This window comes from Vanellus vanellus (genome assembly GCF_965231255.1).
Source record: "Vanellus vanellus genome assembly, chromosome: 3".
Lineage (NCBI taxonomy): Eukaryota > Metazoa > Chordata > Aves > Charadriiformes > Charadriidae > Vanellus > Vanellus vanellus.
Genome location: NC_138907.1, coordinates 65,962,639 through 65,981,530, shown reverse-complemented (window position 1 = coordinate 65,981,530; position 18,892 = coordinate 65,962,639). Strand labels below are relative to the sequence as shown.

At 45.8% G+C, this 18,892-nt stretch overlaps 1 protein-coding gene across 2 annotated transcripts in view; it reads right to left on the bottom strand.

Annotated features, from left to right (window-relative positions):
- Window positions 1-203: 203 nt before the first annotated feature.
- Window positions 204-18,892, bottom strand: part of SLC2A12 (solute carrier family 2 member 12) — a 30,978-nt gene continuing 12,289 nt past the window's right edge. The window contains exons 3-5 of one of the 2 annotated variants that reach the window (XM_082481566.1): window positions 4,715-4,837; window positions 2,437-2,569; window positions 204-495 (exon numbers count right to left, since the gene is read on the bottom strand). In XM_082481566.1, coding sequence (XP_082337692.1) covers window positions 399-495; window positions 2,437-2,569; window positions 4,715-4,837 — 353 coding nt within the window. In that variant the 3' untranslated portion in view covers window positions 204-398. Of the gene's footprint in view, window positions 496-2,436; window positions 2,570-2,991; window positions 3,035-4,714; window positions 4,838-18,892 lie in introns of those variants that run through there. The other variant, XM_082481567.1, reaches the window with a different exon arrangement.

Here is an 18,892-nt window from a genome sequence, read left to right as displayed (position 1 = left end):
CTCTGAGAGACGGGTTCTTCCTTCTCCTTGGCACCCCAGTTGTTCTTTGCATCTCTTCCGGGCTGAACGCTTGTTGAATACAGATAGCTAGAACGGTGTGGAATATTCCAGTTTCCATTCGCCTCCTGTATGTAAGAGGCGAGTAACCTCAGGGGAGATGAGGGATGGTGGTTTCAAACAGACGGAGCCTAGGGTTCCAGTAAGTTATAAACTACAACAATCTTTAATGTTGGCTGTAAACTGCCACTGAAAGAAGCTCTACTAAGAAATGAAAGAGAGAATATCTTGTGTATAATAAAGATACCATGTGTCCCATCAGAGTGTGAGCATCGCTGAACATTATTATTATTATTATTTCTATTAGTCTTTTGCTGAAGGCTGCTTTGGTTGCCCCAGGTCTAGTAGAGCTGCTTTTTCTCTCTCTTGGCAAGTTCCACCGGCACCAGTTTCTCCCTGCGCTGGCTCACCCAGCACAGCGGGGTCTTCACGTATTTCCTGCAGAACCAAAACACCCATGAGCGTTCCCCACGGCACGCAGCCGGCACAGCCCCTCTCCCTGCTACCCACCCCTGCCGCTGAGGCCAGGGCTCTCCGCCAGCTCCGCACCCCGCCAAACCACCACGAACACCCCCGGGGATGCTCCGCCGGCCCCGCCGCTTCCCTGCCGGACCGCGCGGGGGCGGCCCCGCCGCACGCTCCGCCCGCCGCCGCCCTCCCGCTCCGGCTCCGGCTCCGGCTCCGGCTCCGGTTCCTTCTCCCTTCTCCGGCTCCGGCTCCCTCTCCCTTCTCCGGCTCCGGTCCCTCTGGCTCCGGCTTCCCCCTTCGTCTCCTTCTCCGCCTTCCCCCCGCCTTCGGCTCCAGCTCCGCTCGCTCCGCCTGGGGTTCCCCCACTCCGGCTCCGGTTCCCCCCGCTCCGGCTCCCCGGGGGTTTGGGTGTCTCTTCAAAGAGGAGGGAGGAGCGGGTTGGCCGGGGAGAGGCAGCGCATACCGGACCAGAAACGTCAATTTCTCGGTCCCGGCAGCAGTGACCGCTGCGAGGGAGAGCCCGGGGGCTCCGGCAGCGCGATTAGCTCCCGGCTTTCGGCGCTGGGATAATTGCTCTTTCCTAAGCCATAAACGAACTCCTTCAGGCCCGGCTGAGTTGCAGCGTACCTTTTCGTTTGTTTGTTTGTTTGTTTGTTTAAAATATTCTCTGGTAGTCTGAAAACCCCCAAATATAGGAAGACCCATCGCACTGGGGTGTTCACACATTACTTCCACCGTCAAAAAGTATGTGTCTTATTTTCAGTTTGGATATTTCTACCTGTGCCTTCATGCCTCTTTTCTCTGGCTGTCCCTGGTCTTGTGGATGGGCAGCAGCCCGTCAGCAGGGAGAGGGTGAAGGAGTCTGCCTTGCCCCATCGAGCCTGGGTGTGAGGATGAGCCGGGGGATGCTGCCTCACCTGGAGAAGCATGCCACCAGCCCTGCAAAAGTTTTATCTGCTAAATTGTTTCCCCTATCATTTCTTTATCCTTTTATTCATTATGCTGATAACTTCTGAGACGAGACCAAAAAAGCGAGTGGCTGCCATCCGGCAGCTCTTTGAACATATCAGGAGATGCTGCATTTTAAAAACCAGGGCTGCTTAGTTTTTTCTAAAACTTTTTATGGCCAAAACCAACTGAAAAGAATGGGGGTGATCGCAAATTGATAGTAAAAATTGCCAGTTAATTTATGGTGAATGACACCTGCATTTGGAAATTGTAAGTAAACAGCATGTGTGTCAGCAGACTGTTTAATTCTGTTCTCCAAATTGACGTGCTACTTTTGTTGGACATATGTAATTGAAAGGGCCACTCTGCTTCTGAAGGATGAGAAAAAAACAGTCAAAAGACACAAAACCAGTCAGAATGGGTCATATTAAAGGAGCAGGCACGTAGCATTCACTCTTGCCCTCTCTTCGCTCTTCTACCCTTTTTATGTGGTGAGGTGGGGACACAAAACTCACGCTGGAAGAACCTTTTTTTTTTGGTGTCAGCCACAGGACTCAGCAAATGCACAAAAAAATGCCATCAAGGAGAGCTATGAAAACTCATATGGAGACTTGAAGTATTTGAGATAGGGCCTCTCTCCTTCGCTTTTCCTGCCTGCAAGCTGAGACACAAATGTGGGAAGACAGTCGTTCTCCCCTCTGGGAACACCACTCAGCAAAAGTTCTGGGGAGCCGAGCCTGGCTGCAGGCAGTCCTCACAGGGGTGCTGGAAACCACCATCCCTTTAGGGTCAGTCCTTCAGCACCAACAAAATGTTTGCTTGGCCACTGAGATAAACATGTACAAGCTCAAGCCTTGAGAGAATCTGATTTTTCCAGAAAAAAAACCCACACAGTTTCCTTTTCTTTAGCATGTGGCATTGAAATGCTTTGTCCCTCTGGCACCCAGGGGATGCAGTACTTACTGTTTAGCCAGTTCCATGGATATTTGCTCCAAAGAACATCCTTTTGTCTCTGGTATAAACACAATAACAAAAGCCAGGGATGCTAGGCTCATTATTGTGTAAATGAAGCACACCCAGGACAAGCCAATGAGCTCTACAAAGGAAGAAAACATGTCTTTTTTGATTTTCAAATATTATCTTTTTTTTTTTTTCTGTTGTTAGGTGCCCCTAATGCACAGGATAAGTTAAAAAGAAGCTAGGCTGTTATTCTTGGCTCACTTGTTTGTGCCTGGCTATAATTTGAAAAAGAAGAGTGGTTTTGCTTTTTCTAATAGTCCTTATGAAAGAAAACTGGAGAACCCATATTGACCCATTTGGCATAAACCTATTGATTTATTTTGTTTGTGGTCACTCTGGATGAAAACAATGAGTAGCCATTGTTACTGGTTCGTGCAAAGGCACTGGGGGTCACAAGCGCCTTGAATTTCCACCCGTGTCTGGTTTTGATGCACGTTCTTTCATGGAGCAAACCCAAGCATTTCTCAACACTGTTGCAGTTGTCTCCAGCTAATCCTCTCCGTCTGTCAGTTCGCAGCGTTTCCGCTGCAAGTCATGGGTCCTGCGCCAGAAAGGGACCCAAGAGTGAACTCCTAATGGGACCAGCCAAGAACTAGTGGTTTTCGGAGCCTACAGACAAGGATCAGGTGGGTCCTCAGGCTGAGGGATGCAGCCCCTGGAAAGTAAAGCATACACAAACCCAACAGGCTGCTGCAGCCCCCTTAGCACTTTTCCCTGCTAAAACTAAGCCAGACAGTTGAGACATTTGCCAGTCGTGTCGTGAGCTAAAAATTACGGCTGAAGCTGCCAATGCAGCTGGTATCTTCTGCCTCAGATACCTAAGTGTAGGTGCTGCTGGCCACCGTGACCCACCCCCACAAGTATTCATTTGAAGACAGAATCTCCAATTCTGCCTTTCTGCCATAAGCTAGGAACGCAGATTTGCTGTAGTTACACTTTCACAAATCCAGATTAGACCCAGCTAAGCCAATCGAGTTACTGCGGCTTTACATTCATTGAAACTGAGAGCACAATAAGGGCTAAGCGTGCATTAACAAGTAATGCTGCATGATAGGAGGGGGCCTTTAGGTGAAACGGTTGATGCTGAAGACCTGAGGTCTGCACTATCTGTTACGGGGGGACATTTCCTTAGGAGTAGCTCTAGTCTGGTCCAAAGAAGGAGCAAGTGCTGGCAGCTGGAGTGCATTCACTGTGCGTTTTCTGATTAGGTTTTGTCCAAGAGCTTCTGTAGTTCAGGAGTGAGGTTCTGTGGTGCAAACCAAAGTGCAGTGAGTGGGGGCAACCGGATGATTTGCTTCTGAAGAGGGGCCTTGATCTAACTAAAGTGCTAGTGTGGACACACAAAGGACTTTGACCTGGCATATTTTTCCCAATTTTAAGCAAGATAGTACTCAGGTTTTTTTCTGTGTCTCTCTTTTTTCTTTTTTTCTTTTTTTTTTTTAAGAAAAGAGAACACCAATGTGAAACCCATAGTCACAGATCACACTCATTTTCCCATCTGTCTCAAAATGCATCTAACAGGATGAAAAGCACCTCAGCTTTTTGTGGGTTGATTGCCTGCCTCTGGTGGAGACTAATGTATGGTTAAAGGAAACCTGGAATTTCTGTTTCCTTATGTAGAGTAAGACTGAAAACTAAAATTTGCAAAACTTCCTATGAAATGAAATTAGAAAAAAAAATATTTGTCAATTAATGAATTTCAACATCGGCATTTAACCTTTTCCCTTGTTTATCATCACATTATAAGTTACTATACTGTAGTCTACTTTCTTGCCTTAAAACATGAAACATTTTAACCGTAAGAAGACACCTTTTTCTAAAGGCAATTTTCTGGAAGTCAGGATGTTCCTGTGAAAATGAATTATTTCAATGGGATGGTCTTTAAAAATGTTTGATCTGAAAAGCTGCATTCTAATCTAGAGCAGAACTTCCATTGACTTCAGAAGGTGCAGGACTAAATCCTAAGTATTATGTGTTTTCAAATTTCACAGCCCATGGAGCTGATGCCCAAGGTGCTCTGAGAGCCAGCACTGTGAGGCTGTAATTACTAGCACAAACTTAGGAAGATGTAGTCGAAACAGTGAAGTTACACTAGCAAACAGCACCTAGACAGAGATCTGAATTTGGCTTCTGGCACATCGTGACTGCAATTTTAGCAATGCTGTTTATTAATTTTGCCCAGGAGGAGAGTATCAGCTTGAAGGACACAGAGAAATCTTACCAGTTACAGTCAAAAATGTCAAGGAGATGAGGAGATTTATACCCCAGTTCATGCTAGATGTCAAAGCCATGGCCCGTCCTCTAATCCCACCAGGGAAAATTTCACTCAGGACCAGCCAGGACACTGAAATAGAAGAAGAAATTAAAAAAAAAGATGTTGTTTTTTGAAAGGATTGCTTTTCTTGCTGTAAATTTAGGTAGTCCATGAATTCAGGTGAGGCCACCTGAAAGAATAAGGTGGAATTTTCAGAATTTCAGGAGTTAGGTTTGCATGGGCCCAAAGCCCAGAGGACCACCCTTGTGCAGCAGTCAGCATCACCCTGGGGCATCATCACTGCCCGGCGCCGTGCGATCGAGCGAGTAAACGAGCAAGCGAGCAAGCGAGCAAGCGAGCAAGCGAGCAAGCGGCACACGGAACCGGGGAAACATGGAAGGCCTCGGGCAGGTGAGCTCTGACTGCACATCTGCGTATGAAAGGGAGCTCTGACTAAATAACTCTCAAGTGACCTAACACTAATGGAAGTGGGGCAGCAAATCAAAGTAATCTTCAGCCTTGGAGCAGCACTCTGTGTTTATGCCACCTTATAAATCAACCTTCCACACCAAAGCAGGTTTGCTATTCCAGCTCTCCACTCCATACAAATGAGGTTGCTGAGGTACAAATGAAGAGAGAGCGCCTGATTTTTGGCTCCTTCATATCACACCATGCCACAGCTGATCTAAATGCTGGTGTTGCTAGCCCACAAAAAACAAATTCAGGCATGAAGAACTGGCTGTGTAACCACCTTGATAGCAAGAGAAAAAAAACCCCAAAAGTAGAAAAGACACCACATTTCTGCATCACTCCTGGTTATTAGAAAGCAAAAAACCAACCAAATTAAAAAACCCTCCGCCCTCCTTTTGTTCATAGGCAAGATGCATTAGCAAGAGGTTGCTGCATGGAAAGGTTGTGGGTTAGCAGATGACCCGCACAAGAGCAGAGCGTTACACATGGATGAACTGTGTCTTCAGCCCCTTGGACTTGGCCGTTACAAATTCCTCCTCTGTGACGTTGTTTCTGCAAAACAACAGATGGGAGTTTTCTCAGGACACTTACAGTCTTAAAGTTACATTTAAAATATACGCTCCTGTTATGTGCAAGTGTGTGTCACCCTGCAATATCCCTTCGGATGCTTGTAGGATTCCTGTGTGACAGTACTGGCAAAGGTAGAAAAGATAAAAGTGCTGTGGAAGGACACTAGAAAGGACCAACTGAAAGAGGGGGAAAAAAAAAACCTTGAGCCTTGAGTCAACAGAGTATATTCAAGCAAACTCTAGATTTCTTTGTACCACAGATTTGAATTCAATGTTTTCTGGAGCTGGCCCCATTTTGGTTGGGGCTTTTTGTTGGTTTGTTGTTGTGTTGTTTTTTTTTTTTAAGGAAAAGCGTAAAGAGCTTCAGTCCCACAGTGGGAGTGTCCTGGCGGAGCGGTGATTTTATTCTAGAGAATCAGGACGGCACTGCATTGGGGCCTAACACAGTTACATAGTCAAGTGGCACAGGGTCATACCACAGCCACTGCCTCTAACAGCAGCCGTAGAGAGGCTTTTTTTTTTTGCTGACTTGGATCACAGCGAAGTTTAATCCACTTGCTGTTGACAAGACAAATGTTGCTCTAAAGTAATGCCCTGGGCATGTTCTGGGGGGGGGTTCTACATATGAGAGGGAAGCAAAGAAGAAGAGAAGTGGTGTCTCAAGCAGGTGTTTTTCCCTGTCAGGCCAGCTAGCCCTGCGCCCCAGCAAAACCGGGTGCTGCCAGCGCACGGGGATCTCATCACTGTATTTTGACCCTCCCCGGCAGCAAGGCTGTTGACATACATATCGTTATTCACAGCCAATACAACATGTCACAACAGGGATTGCCAGCCGAAATGCAAAGCAGCAAGTAAGCAAGATGCAAAGGAGCCCTTCTCAGCAGTGTGTGCACGGACCCTGGAGTTTGTCTCCATGGGATGCCCTGGCAGCCAGCAGCCGAGCTCAGCTGGAAAAACGATGATACACCAAGAGTGGCAAAGGAGGCATGCATAGTCACGTTAGACAGGATTAAAATAAAGTTTGTAAGAATTCAAACCGGCTTTCGGCTGGGCATAAACCAACCTTCAGGAATAAGCCTGTTCTGTGGGTACTTTGGTCTGTATTTGCTTCTTTGAGAATCTTCTTGCGGCCAAGCAACTTGCAGTGGCTGCTGCGAGAGGCACTGAGCGAGGAGGGTGAAGTCCCACGCGCTGCCGTGGCAGCCCCACCAGGCTGGGCCAGCCCTGAGCTAGATGAGCTTCAGCAGCGCTACGGGCACCGAGGGACGGCTCATGCCACAGCTGAAACGTGTGGCACTGCGGCAGCTCCAATGCCGTCCATTTTTCCAAGGACAGACCGGCCCTTTCAGGCTGACTGCAATCTGTCTGGTGGTTTGAAACGTATTGTTTTCCTGTTAAGAAACCCAAATACTCGAGCATCTGCATCAGCCACGCTAGTGCATAGCTACTCTTATTTCAACCAGTTATTTGGTTCAGACAGATCCCACCGACATACCAGATCTGTTCTTCGTGTCTGCTAATGGTAGCTACTTCCTCTGGCATGGCCCCGACCTCTGCTTAGCTGGTGAGGAGTGGTTAGGATTATTCCCCGCGGAGAAAGATCCATCGTAGAAATCTGAGACTTATTACATTTTGTTTATCCCTTTCCCCAAGCTGAGGCAGCGATAACGATCGATGCTTTGCTTTTAGCACCTCTCTGGGATTGTTTTTGCTCTTTGTACCCGTGCCAAAAAGCAGCAGCTGCTGTAGGTACGGCGGGGATGTGGCTTTCTCTTGGGGAGCCATTAACTCGGTTTGGGCCCCCATTCATAGTGACTGCTGCTACCTTGCACGCTGTCTGCACGCAGCGCTGATGAAATTTAACCTGCACGTTCCCAAAGTCAGCCGTGTGCTCTGCCTTCACCAGCCTGAGCAGTGGCATTTTACAGGGGAAATCAGCCTATGCCTGAAAAGAGCGTCCAAATACCCAGCCCAGCTCCCCCCCCCCCGCCCCCACCCCAAATAATTCCTTATCAATGCATGCAAAATAATACATAGGGAGAAAATCAGCCACCGGTACCCACACCAGCATGCCACCACTGCTCAGGGCAGGAGTGCTGGAGCCTCTGGGGGCAGTTCAGGGACAGCATCAGCTCCCCCGAGGAAGGGGTCGTGGATGCAAACAGACTTGGCAGTTATTAGGAAGGGAATACTGAATGTGCCACCAAGCGTGCCTCTTGCGCCTCTGTGTTTGTCACGTTGCATGCAGATTTGGTCAACTCAGAACCAGTTGAGCCATGGAGAAAGGTGCGTAATGGGCTCTGCAAAGAGCAATTAAACAGATGAGGACTCTTCGGCTTAGATGATGTACAGTGGAAGGCAACAGTTGAAGTGGAGGCAAAGAGAGGAGAGGCTTTTATTATATTTTTAAAGACACAAACCAAAAGAATCCCAGTGAAATGACCAGGGACAGAAGTTAGACGAGGCGGGAGGATGTGCTTTTTCAGACGGTGAGTATTTCAACTATGGAACTCACTTTCACAAGATACTTGAGATGTGAAAGGTATTAGTGGGTTAAAATGATTAAATGCTGGGTGTTACAACAATATTTCTCTGTATGTGTGGAAAAAGATCCATCAGAAACTGTTGTTCACAGTAGTAAAAATAAATGCCCAACATTTTTCTTGACGTTCCCTCATCTACAGATAGGCAGAAGGACAGACTGTGCATGCTGCATGGGCCTTTTCTTATGTATTTTCCCTCAGCATCTGCTACTGGCTATTGTTGGAGGCAGGGTAAAAGACTGATTGAGTGGCCCTTTTGTTTGAGCCAACATGGCCATCTTAATGAGCTTTATATTTGGGCAAAGAGATGTCTCAAACCCTCGCGTGATTTCTTCCTTACTTCCTTACTTTACAGCTATGCAGTAAATGAAAAATAATTTAAAAAAAAAAACGAACAGACTTACATCAGAGAAGCAGAAACATCTGAGAACATCGGAGAAATACTGTGAGCTTGAGGGTGCTCAACATTCAAGTGAGGTACATGAATGAAAAATGTCCTTGTTTTGACCTTACTCCTACCAGAAGGCAGAAGCAAATTGGAAGCTGCTCAGCAGCTCTCATTAATGAAATATTAGATTCCCTTGGTGTTCCTTTGCTGCTTAGCATTTTTTCCTTTCCTATACCTGTATTTTGTGAGATCAAGTTCTTTATGGTGAGATTTAGAAAGGGGCCTTGAAAGAATTCAAGTTTCTGAGGTATAAACTCTGGAAAGAGATTAAAGGGGCTTACAGCTTAGGCGGGAAGTAGGCAGAAGTATGTAAGACTTTGAAAGGGAGGACTGGGTTGTTAGCAACATGACGTCCAAGGGAAGATAAGGAAGGGATTATCCCCACCAGTAATGCAGGCAGACCATCGAAGAACGTGTAACGAATGATCAGGGTCGGAGAAGGATGCAAGCAAGCCACTGCGAAGCTGCTGTGAGAAGAAGAAAGTCAAGGACACGGCTGGTGACTGGCTTTGCCAAGACCAGTGTTTTTTTCCAGGCTTATGAAACCCTGCAGGTTTTTCATTTACCTGGTTTCTGGCTCTGTTGGGTATTAATACAAATAGCCAGATGGCCAACTACATCTCACAAAAGGCCAGCTCCAGCGCTGGTTCGCCTTGATTTCAAAAGGCCCATCTCAGGGGGCGGCACAAGCCTTCGCAGTGTGCATGGTAATGAGGTGTGTACCCATGAGGACACGCAGCACTGGGGCAGAGCTGGGATTTGAGACCAGGACAACCTGCTGCTGTGACGCACCAGCAGTGCCCCGGCACTGCGCCCAGCACCCACGCAAGGCAACCTCTGCAAAGGCTTTTGCAGCAGCTCCGGTGAAGGAGATTTGTGGGGCTGGCAAAAGTGAGGGAGGCTTAGGCTGGAAAGAAGAGAAGGCGAGAGGGAGTTTGTCCTTTTCCAAAGCAGGTAAAAGAGATATGACGCAAGAAAAGTGGATTGAAACTCGGCCCGTGGTTTTGGGCCAAAGCAGACGATCATGACCAGCGTTAAAAATCAGTGACTCTGCTTAATGAGAGCTATTTGTATCTCTGGCTCTGCCCCGTAATATGAGACTAAATTGGCTGCTCAAAATTAATAGTGGGCAGACATGGAGCAAATGAGCAGCTATTTTGCTTTGGAGAGCGTGTAAGCTGCCAGCGGAGTGCCAGCCTGCCAAGGGTCAAGTCAAACCCGGTGTGCGCACATCAAAAGGAGTGGAATTGCTCTATCGATGAGAGAGAGGGGAGTCAGGAGAAGCCTCAGCTAATCTCATGCCTCTGGCTGCATCCTGGTCTCTGCAGGCGAAGGCAATATGTACTTTATTCGATGGCTTCCGAGCAGCTTTATGTCTACTGCTTGCAGGATACCTGGTACCACTGATGATCCAAAAGGAGCTGACGTGGTGTGGCAAACCTTAAATTATTTTTCTTTTCTTTTGGTACACTACATTTCTGTTTCTAATGGTTAATCCCTTAGGCTAAAGCCTTGAAGTAACATGTGTTAGGACAAGTGGGATTTAATCCTTTTTTCTCTGAGGCTGTATCAGAGTACATAAAAATTGTTGTCCAGTGTTTGTACTGTTTGCATCGCTATCACATCACTAGACAGGCTGAACACTCGCATGTGCTTTTTTAAGGAACCTTGCAGCGGACCACAGAAATCACCCTTCGCTCCGCGCCCCCTCCAGTTTACGTTAGAGCAGCATGAGGGATTTTGGGGAAGAGACTGTGAGACAAATGCATTACCACCTTCCCCTGTTTTCTGGGCCACTTGAGAAGGAGGATAGTGAGATGCACTTCACTTCCGATTTTCCCCAGCCATCCTTCTTCCCCTAACCTTCTCACCACTGTGAGCCTGCATTTTAACGCTTGGGATTTTTACTATTGGAATTTTCATCATCATGAACTTGAAAAAAATTGCAATGCCTCGTATGATTTTTCCTGTTTCATGCAAGCTGTTCAATATATTCTTAAATCTGCTTTCAGTGATCTTCAGTTACTGTCCATTTTCAGCTTGCAAGAACAGTCACAAACAAGAACTTTCTTATAGACAGTGATTCCCATCTGAAGGATTACTGGGCAAGAAGGCATAGATGAATAAGGATCTAGGAATGGTAAAATTGTCTTAGTTAATGTGATTTGTGGCCCATCTTGCTCAATAACAGTACTGAGCAGCAAATACATAAGTAGGATGCATCATAGCTTAACTGTAGATAGGCATGGAATAGTCTGTACCTCTTTTCAGGTCCCCTAATAGAAGTTGATTTGAACTGATGTACGAGATGATGTTTGCAACTGGATTTCACAGCCACTGTTTCTCACTCATCTTTTGTTATATAGACACTTCTATTGTCCCATCAAGATAGAACAACTTGCAGGGCAAGCAGAAAGAAAAAAAGAGAGAGAAAAAGAAAAAATGAAAACAAGCTTTCAAGGGAGAATTTGCTTATTATAATAAATCAAATACCATCATCCAAAAAAAAAAGGCCTTTTAATTAAAACTTGAAATGTGTATTCCTGTTTGTAGGTGTTTATTTGTTCAGAATATTGAATCCAGGATAATCCTCTGAGGCATTTGCAGAGGAATGACTGCAGAAGCCAGAGGCTCTAATTCATGAGGAAGTTGTGCGTGAATTAGTTCAGATTATCACATATTTCACTTCTAAAAAGTATGAAGAGGAGAAACTACCCAGCTGGGTGGAGTGAATGAACCTGTTTTTCCAGTATCTGAGGGCCAATGTTGGTCCTTAGGAGGGTGCACAGCAGAAAAGAGCTGTTAGGACACAGCAGTTAGGAGCAATTTAAGCCTTTGCTCTTGCAAAACAGAGATTTGTGTGTGTACTTTAGAAAACTTCCAGTGGAAAGGATAAGCAACCTTTTACAACAGTGACTTTTTTGGTGAGAGGCCTGCAATGATCCATTTTTTAAGTCCCTCACTAGCCACTGCTGCTCATTCTTTACTTCAGTTGCTGCTGGAGGGGGGCGGCGAGGAGGAAAGTGTGAAGTCTTTAGGTCCACCCACCACAAAGTGGCTTTTAGTTCTCCTTCATTCCTAACAGTTTTCTGGCTTAGGGTTGATTTTCAAAGGCAACAGAAGGTGGGTGCTCTCCTGTGTCCCCTTCCCCTGGCTTTCCTCCCAGAGCTCAATATGACTCAGAACCTCAGATGCCACGGGGAGAAACAGCCTCCTGACTTCATGCATGCACTGACTTACCATCGGGCCACCGTCTCTGCAATTTGGCTGCCAGGCTACCCTTTCCTCAGCAGTGCCAGTAAATTACGCCATTGCACATTTTTACCTTTCTGGCATAATTATTTTCTCATACTTTATAATACATGTTTTAGTTTTATAATCTTTATGAGTGAAATAAAACACTGTCTTTGCACTTGGAGTCCTATTGACAGTTCTCGTTTTTGCACAAAGCTGGCCCAAGATCAGCTTGCCTCAGGAAAATCCCTCCCAGTCCTCTCTCCCAAAGGACGCTGGATTTTATGAAGCTTGTCATATGCCCTAAAAACTTTTTCACAGATTTCACTCTCACAATGATCTTCTCTCCCAGAACACGGTCAAGGAAATGAACGTAAAATCTTTCATTGTCTTTGATATGATTATCAAAGGCCACTATTATTTACTGAATGCTTAAATGCAACACTTGACCGACACAGTAAAAGAAGGGCAAATCCGGCTAACGATAGTCAGCCTTGATTATCATATGCAAGTTTGTACGAGATGTTATGCTACCCACTGGACAGTGCACCGCTTTACAGAAGATAATGTCCCTGTGGAACAAAAGTGGATTGTTAGGCCCAGTTATTAGTTAGAATCACAACAATGTTCAGTCTCTAGATTTTTTTATAAAGTGGGTCTGGAGGTAAAATGCTTCATTTTGGCCAGTGGACGCTAACTAACCTGAGTTGAGCTTTAAAACTATGCCTAATTTTATGCAGAGGAGCCATTCCCCTTGAGCAGTGCCTTTGTATCAATAGTTTTATTAACAGACAACTATTAGTGAAGAGATATTTGTATAATACAGAGAACCAGAATATTGACTCAAATCGCTGTTCAAGTGGAGCACAGTATGCCAAAACACAGGTAGTCCCCTGCCTTTTCTAGGTAGTTCTTGGAGGGCCAAATTTTGTGCTCGGCAAAAGCAGATTGAGCCACCGTCATTGCAGAGACACAGCAATATTGGCTGGGGCATGGCGTTCTCACTCCTCCTTTTCACAGTACAAGGGCTCTGTCTTTCAGAAGGGAAAGCCCTTGGTCTGATCTGCCAACGCTTTCCCTCATTCACATACTTAAAAGTAAAGTTACAAACAGGAACACAGAAGTCAGTGAAAATGATGTCCCAGATTATAGGTGTGCACCTCAGAATATAGTTTAAGTTCAGTCTCAGGGTTGAACAAGGCTATTCTGCTCTTTGCAGAATGAAGTCCTAAAATCATTAAGAAGCTCCCACTGACCTTGCCATGTCTCATTACAGCAAAAGCATTTTTTTCCTTATTCTGACCTTTTTCACGCCTAAAAAAGCCTCCCAAACTTGTAGTTTCTATCAAGTTAGATAAGATTAAGTTATTTGGCTAGTAGTTTAGAGAACACCTCCTGCAATTTGAAATCCTGTAATTCAGCATCCAACTGTCCAAAAATATCTTAAATTTGTTTGCACTTCACTACTCCCAGTCAGCCTGTGAAAAGGCAAACCGATTCCTGGGTTAGCTGATGGGTTAACAAGGGGCTTCAAATAAACCTTGTCTGGGGCAAGGGAATAGGGAGAAGCGGGCAATTCATAGTTCTTGCTTTATTTTTCGTTTTGGCATGCCTTGTCTTTCTACTGCGGCTTGGCAGTACAGACACAGAGCGAAATAAAGGCCACATGAGGCACTATTTCAATAGCACAGGAATAATGAACTAGATAAATACTAGGAGTGTCATATTCCAACCACATGGATGCATGCATTAAAAGGTGATTCAGTACAAATGAACAGTGCTAGGAATCTTGTCATAAAAGAAAGAATCCAAGATCATTTTTTAATTAACTAAAATTAGACTTTCTGTACTGATCCTCAGCAAAACATGCACTTTTCCAAGGCTTATTATCCTGGTTCAGATCCAACAAAGCATTTAAGCACTTGTTTATTTTTGATCACTTGATTTAATCCCCACCACTATCTTCTTTTCCAGACTAAACCACAAAACAACATAAAATTGATGCTGCTCATTTCTGTGAAATTGAAGGCCAGGCCACAGCGGCTCTGCAAAATGTAGAAGCCCCAAAATAAAACATTGCAAACAAATGTCATGCAAGGCAATGTTGAGCATGAATGCCTGTTAACATCAAACTCATGTGCACTATAAATTAACACAATAACCACATGTTTTGTAAAAGCCTGAAATATCGCTCTAATGTCAAAGACATTGATGTGAATTCTAGACACCCCTATCTTTTATTGGTGTTTTCCAAGCTAGTGCAAGGCCACACAGCTTACAATATTTCAAAACACAGGAACAACCAGCTAAATCCATGGAGGGTCAGAACTTCCACACTGACAGTTCTCTTTCCAACAAAATTTTCCAGTTCCTGGTAGGGCATTTGGTCGCCAAGATTAAGTCCAAGAGCATTTTGGGGGAAGAGAAAAAGCAGCCCTGTGCAATCTGGATCATAAGTGTGGCAAGAGATATGACCTCTGTGATCGAGTCCCTGAGCTGTTCAGTGTCACACGTGAAAGCAGCTGTTCTGGGTTTTGTTACAGATGCATTTAGTGACTGAGGTGACAGACACAGAAAAGGTTCTGCGTTTAACCCTGCTGATGAATCATGCTTTAACTCAGGTAGCCAGTTAATCTAAGAATCACAGGACCAAAGTCAAGGGGAATAAATTTGTCTCCAGTGTAATTCTCTGGGCTTTAGAGAAATGTTCCAGCTCTGGGTTTTGGCTTGTTTAATCCAATAAAATACATAAAGAAAGACCGCCACAGGCCACGTAAGATTGCATAAGAAGGACAATGATGGATTGAAAGAGAGACGTATTTCCTTCCTCACCTCCATGGATTTCACTTTTCTTGTGAACCCTTGAGCTTTCTTCCATCCTCATTGATCCTTCTTGCCTGATCCTTCTTTTATCTTCCCCACTGTTCCCAGCATGGGTTTAAAACCGCATTTAAATGACTTCCACAACTCACAATAAGATGTAGACAAAACAACTGGGTTTTTACATGGGAATAGAAAGGAACAGAATGGAACGGAATGGAACGGGACACAATAGAATAGAATAGGATAGGATAGGATAGGATAGGATAGGATAGGATAGGATAGAATAGAATAGAATAGAATAGAATAGAATAGAATAGAATAGAATAGAATAGAATAGAATAGAATAGAATAGAATAGAATAGAATAGAATAGTTGGAAGGGACTTACAACAATCATCTAGTCCAACTGCCTGACCACTTCAGGGCTGACCAAAAGTTAAAGCATGTAATATGTGGAATGCTGTCACACAGTCTAATTTAGATTCCTGATCACCCTGAACTCCCTCAATAGCCAATGAAGAAAGGAGGGCTGTGCCAAAGGAGAGGTCAGAGAGCAGGGGTCTGAAAGGGCCCCCTTAGGTGGCGAGAATATTTCCCTTTGTCAATTTTCTGAGGAATCTGGCTCCCACATCAGTTACATTTCCAAACATGTTGAAGCATCTGTACCATTTTAGGTATAAAGTAGCTCAGTTTTAAAGCACCCATTCAAGCTGATATAAATTTAACTCTGATATACTCAATATGGCAAATCTGCTCACATTTAAACTAGAAACGGACATGTCTCATCCCAAACTTGTCTTTCATCAATAAGAGTTTGCTCCTAGGATTTGCCCTCACTGGACGCTTGTCTTCACTGACCTCCCTGCATGGGTTTCACTCCTCACAGGGCAGATGACCCCACACAGAGAGCTCCCGCAGCAGCGAGGTGGTGCATTGCGGCAGGGCTTGCTGGCAAGCATAGTCACGGCCTCTTCGTGGGGGGACCCAGCATGGGGGACGCAAAGCTGTGGTCCCAGGTCCCTCATGTGGGAGGAAATTCACCAGTGTGAAACCGGTAACCCAAGGGCGGCTTGGTGGCCTGCCACTCTTCCCTGTGCTAGGGTCATATGGGTGCTCAAACCTGGGACCCACGCATCCAGGTTAAAGCTGAATGCAAAGCAGAGACAAAAAAGTCTTTAGCAGCACGTAACTCAGAAGGGAAGCCATTCCCCTTCTGTGCCTTGGCTGTGCGATCATCTTTCCTGCTGAAGAAAGTGACTGTAGTGACCACAAGATGCTGGTTTGTTAATCTGTGTGGACGCAGGTGGGGATTTGTCTGTCCCTCTCTTGTTCCTGCCTCCATCAGCTTTGAATCTGCTTGCTACCTTCAGCCAGGCAGTTGTATGTGCCTCTGCACCCACACACAGAGAGCAGGGAGACCTTAGGGGTCCCCAAATGCAGCAGGAGCTTCAGTCCGAGGTGGCTGTGAGTCAGTGGCTGATAGTCCATTGGGAAGATACCCTGGGAGGGGATCGCTGTCCCCAAAACTGCCCCTCATGTTGTGGGTGCTGTGCTCGCCCTCCCCTAGTACACGATCCTCAGGCGTGCATCCACTGCGGGTCTGGATTTCACAGCCCTGGGAACTGGCGAGGTGGTCCCACACCCAGTTGGCCCCCTGGTTTGTGGGTAACGCTCTCACTTCAGAAGCTAAAAGGAAGCACTGCTGTGAACGGAGCGCAATGCGATGTGGAACGGAATGAGCATGCAATTTTTTTTCCAGTTTTCCAATCAGAAATATTCAGCTGATAGCTGAGGTTAGCAGATGGCAACAGAGGGCATAGCATCCCAGTCTGAGACGGCCTCCCATGGGTATTTAATTCCTCTATTTCACAGGTTTTAATCAACACCAAAGTACTGCCAGTCCTACAAACACCCACTCATGGGAGCTGTGCTTCGATGGGACTGCGACAGATATGTGGCAAAGCAGGGTTTGCAGTTAGTTCTAAATCCCTCCTCTAAGACCTTGTCAGGCACTTATTTGTTGGCCACAAATGTGTTAAAAATATTTTTTAGGTTTTATATCTACGTCAATGGGTATAGGTGGTATTTTTTTGTGCCAAGCCCTGAAACCCAGAAGACATTTCTCCAGCTGCAGACATCGATCTGTCTCGGGTGTGTTGTGGCCACAGCTGTGTGTGTGCCAAGTGGGTTCTGAGTGCTTGGGGCCCAGGCATCCCTGAAGCTGTAAGAAGCCCCCTGGAAGAGGAGCCTGTGATGGCCTCCAAGAGAAGAGCTCTGAGAGTTTGGTCTTTGGCTTTGGAGAGCAGTACAAAGCTGGTGGCTGCTCTGGGACGTGCAGTAATAGAACAGCTTCAGTCCCAGGTTGGCAAAGACATAAATACCTTCAGACTTTATACATCTAAATGGTTTTGAAAAGGATTCACATCATGAATCAGCACCTCAGTCCCACTTGTAGGTGCTTTTGATGATTTGCATTGGCACATTCAGCATGAACTGCTGTGACATGGGCAGAGCTGATGTGATTTGCACCAGCAGATTATTCCGAAGTTCATTGATCAACTGCCTGAACACCTTTGCAGTTATACAGAAGCATGTTTAAAGGACTGTCAGAGGAGGAAGAGCTCTTTTGCGCAAGGCACCTGCCCTGGTGCACCAATGCCGTACACGCAGTCCAAATGCACACATTCCACATCCCCCTCTCAATAAAAGCGTTCCTCACTCCACAGCAAAAAATCCCTGTGATGTGCATGGATCCCCTTGAACTGCACTCCCACAACATGTGTAAAGAGGTACTGCTCAAGTCCTGTTTTGCTCATGTGCTTTTTATTTGCTAGAACAAATTCAGACTGAGAAAACAGATGTACTGTTGGGTCCAGACTGAGTCTGCACTACTTGCTTCTCAGCCTAGGACTTGTTGGAGCCCCTCTGATTTTTGTTCGATAGAGAGAATTACCTCCAGACCACACTGCATCCCTGTATTAATGTATATGGTGCTACTGTCTCTCTTTTGTCTACTTATTGGTGAGATCACCCAGTGAGACCTCCTCACTCAGGAGATATACAGGAAAATATGGAAGGAAGTTGCTCCTATTTAGTCTTTGATCCTAAATGGTGCAAAAGGAGATGATCAGGACAGAGATGCAGATCTTTGATAACGGGTGCCAGCTGGCACCTGAATCTAAATTTCTGTTTGTCAGCTCCATGAGGAAAGCAGCAGGGCTCTGGGCACCCACTCTGTTTCAGAAAGGCTAGAGCTGCCCTACGGTTATTAAACAAGAGAACTGGCACATGCTCCATCCAGCCCCAAGAGTCTCACATTTACAGCCTTATTTTCAAAAATAAGTCTGATACCCCAGCAGTTTGGCTTTCCTGGTTCCTGCATCTCAACATGGTGTACCACACAACAGTGATGAGCGAAGGAGGTGACATCTCTTTGTAAGAGAGGACCACTGTTTTTTGCCCCTCAAGGGGTTTGAGCAGAGCATCTGGCAAATGGGATGCTCTGCAACTATTTCACTTAACTCTGTGTCATTTAGTAAGTGGTCATGCGGGGTTGTGGCCCTGACTAGAATTTCTCTGTGTGTCCTTCGTGTTAAATTAATTTCCAGGGTCACACTGAGCTTTTAGCTTGGGTGACGAGTTGGTGATCTACCTCCACGCTGCACTCATTAGCCAGCACTCACTGCTCCCTGTGCAAGGCACAGCAGTGTTCCTGCGAGGCTCAGATTTCTCCTGTCCCCCTCCTCCATATACAGCAGGTTCAAATGCCTCTCCTTGCAAACACGCACCGAAAACATTGAAGAACCCCTCTCGCACTCTTCGCCCTTCATGTGGCAGCCAGAGAGAGGTTTGTCTTGGGCTCTGTAACCATCTTTCCCTGGTGAGAACAGTTGATCCTCATTTGACTTTTCTGATATACAGACAAAGGTAAGTCAAGACAAAGATGGGCGTCAAGTAAGTCCCCTTAGCTAATAACTGCCTTGAAACGCCTCTGCAAACACCCCTGGAGAGACGGCATGTACTGTTCTGCGACGTGATGCAACACTGATTTGTTGCAC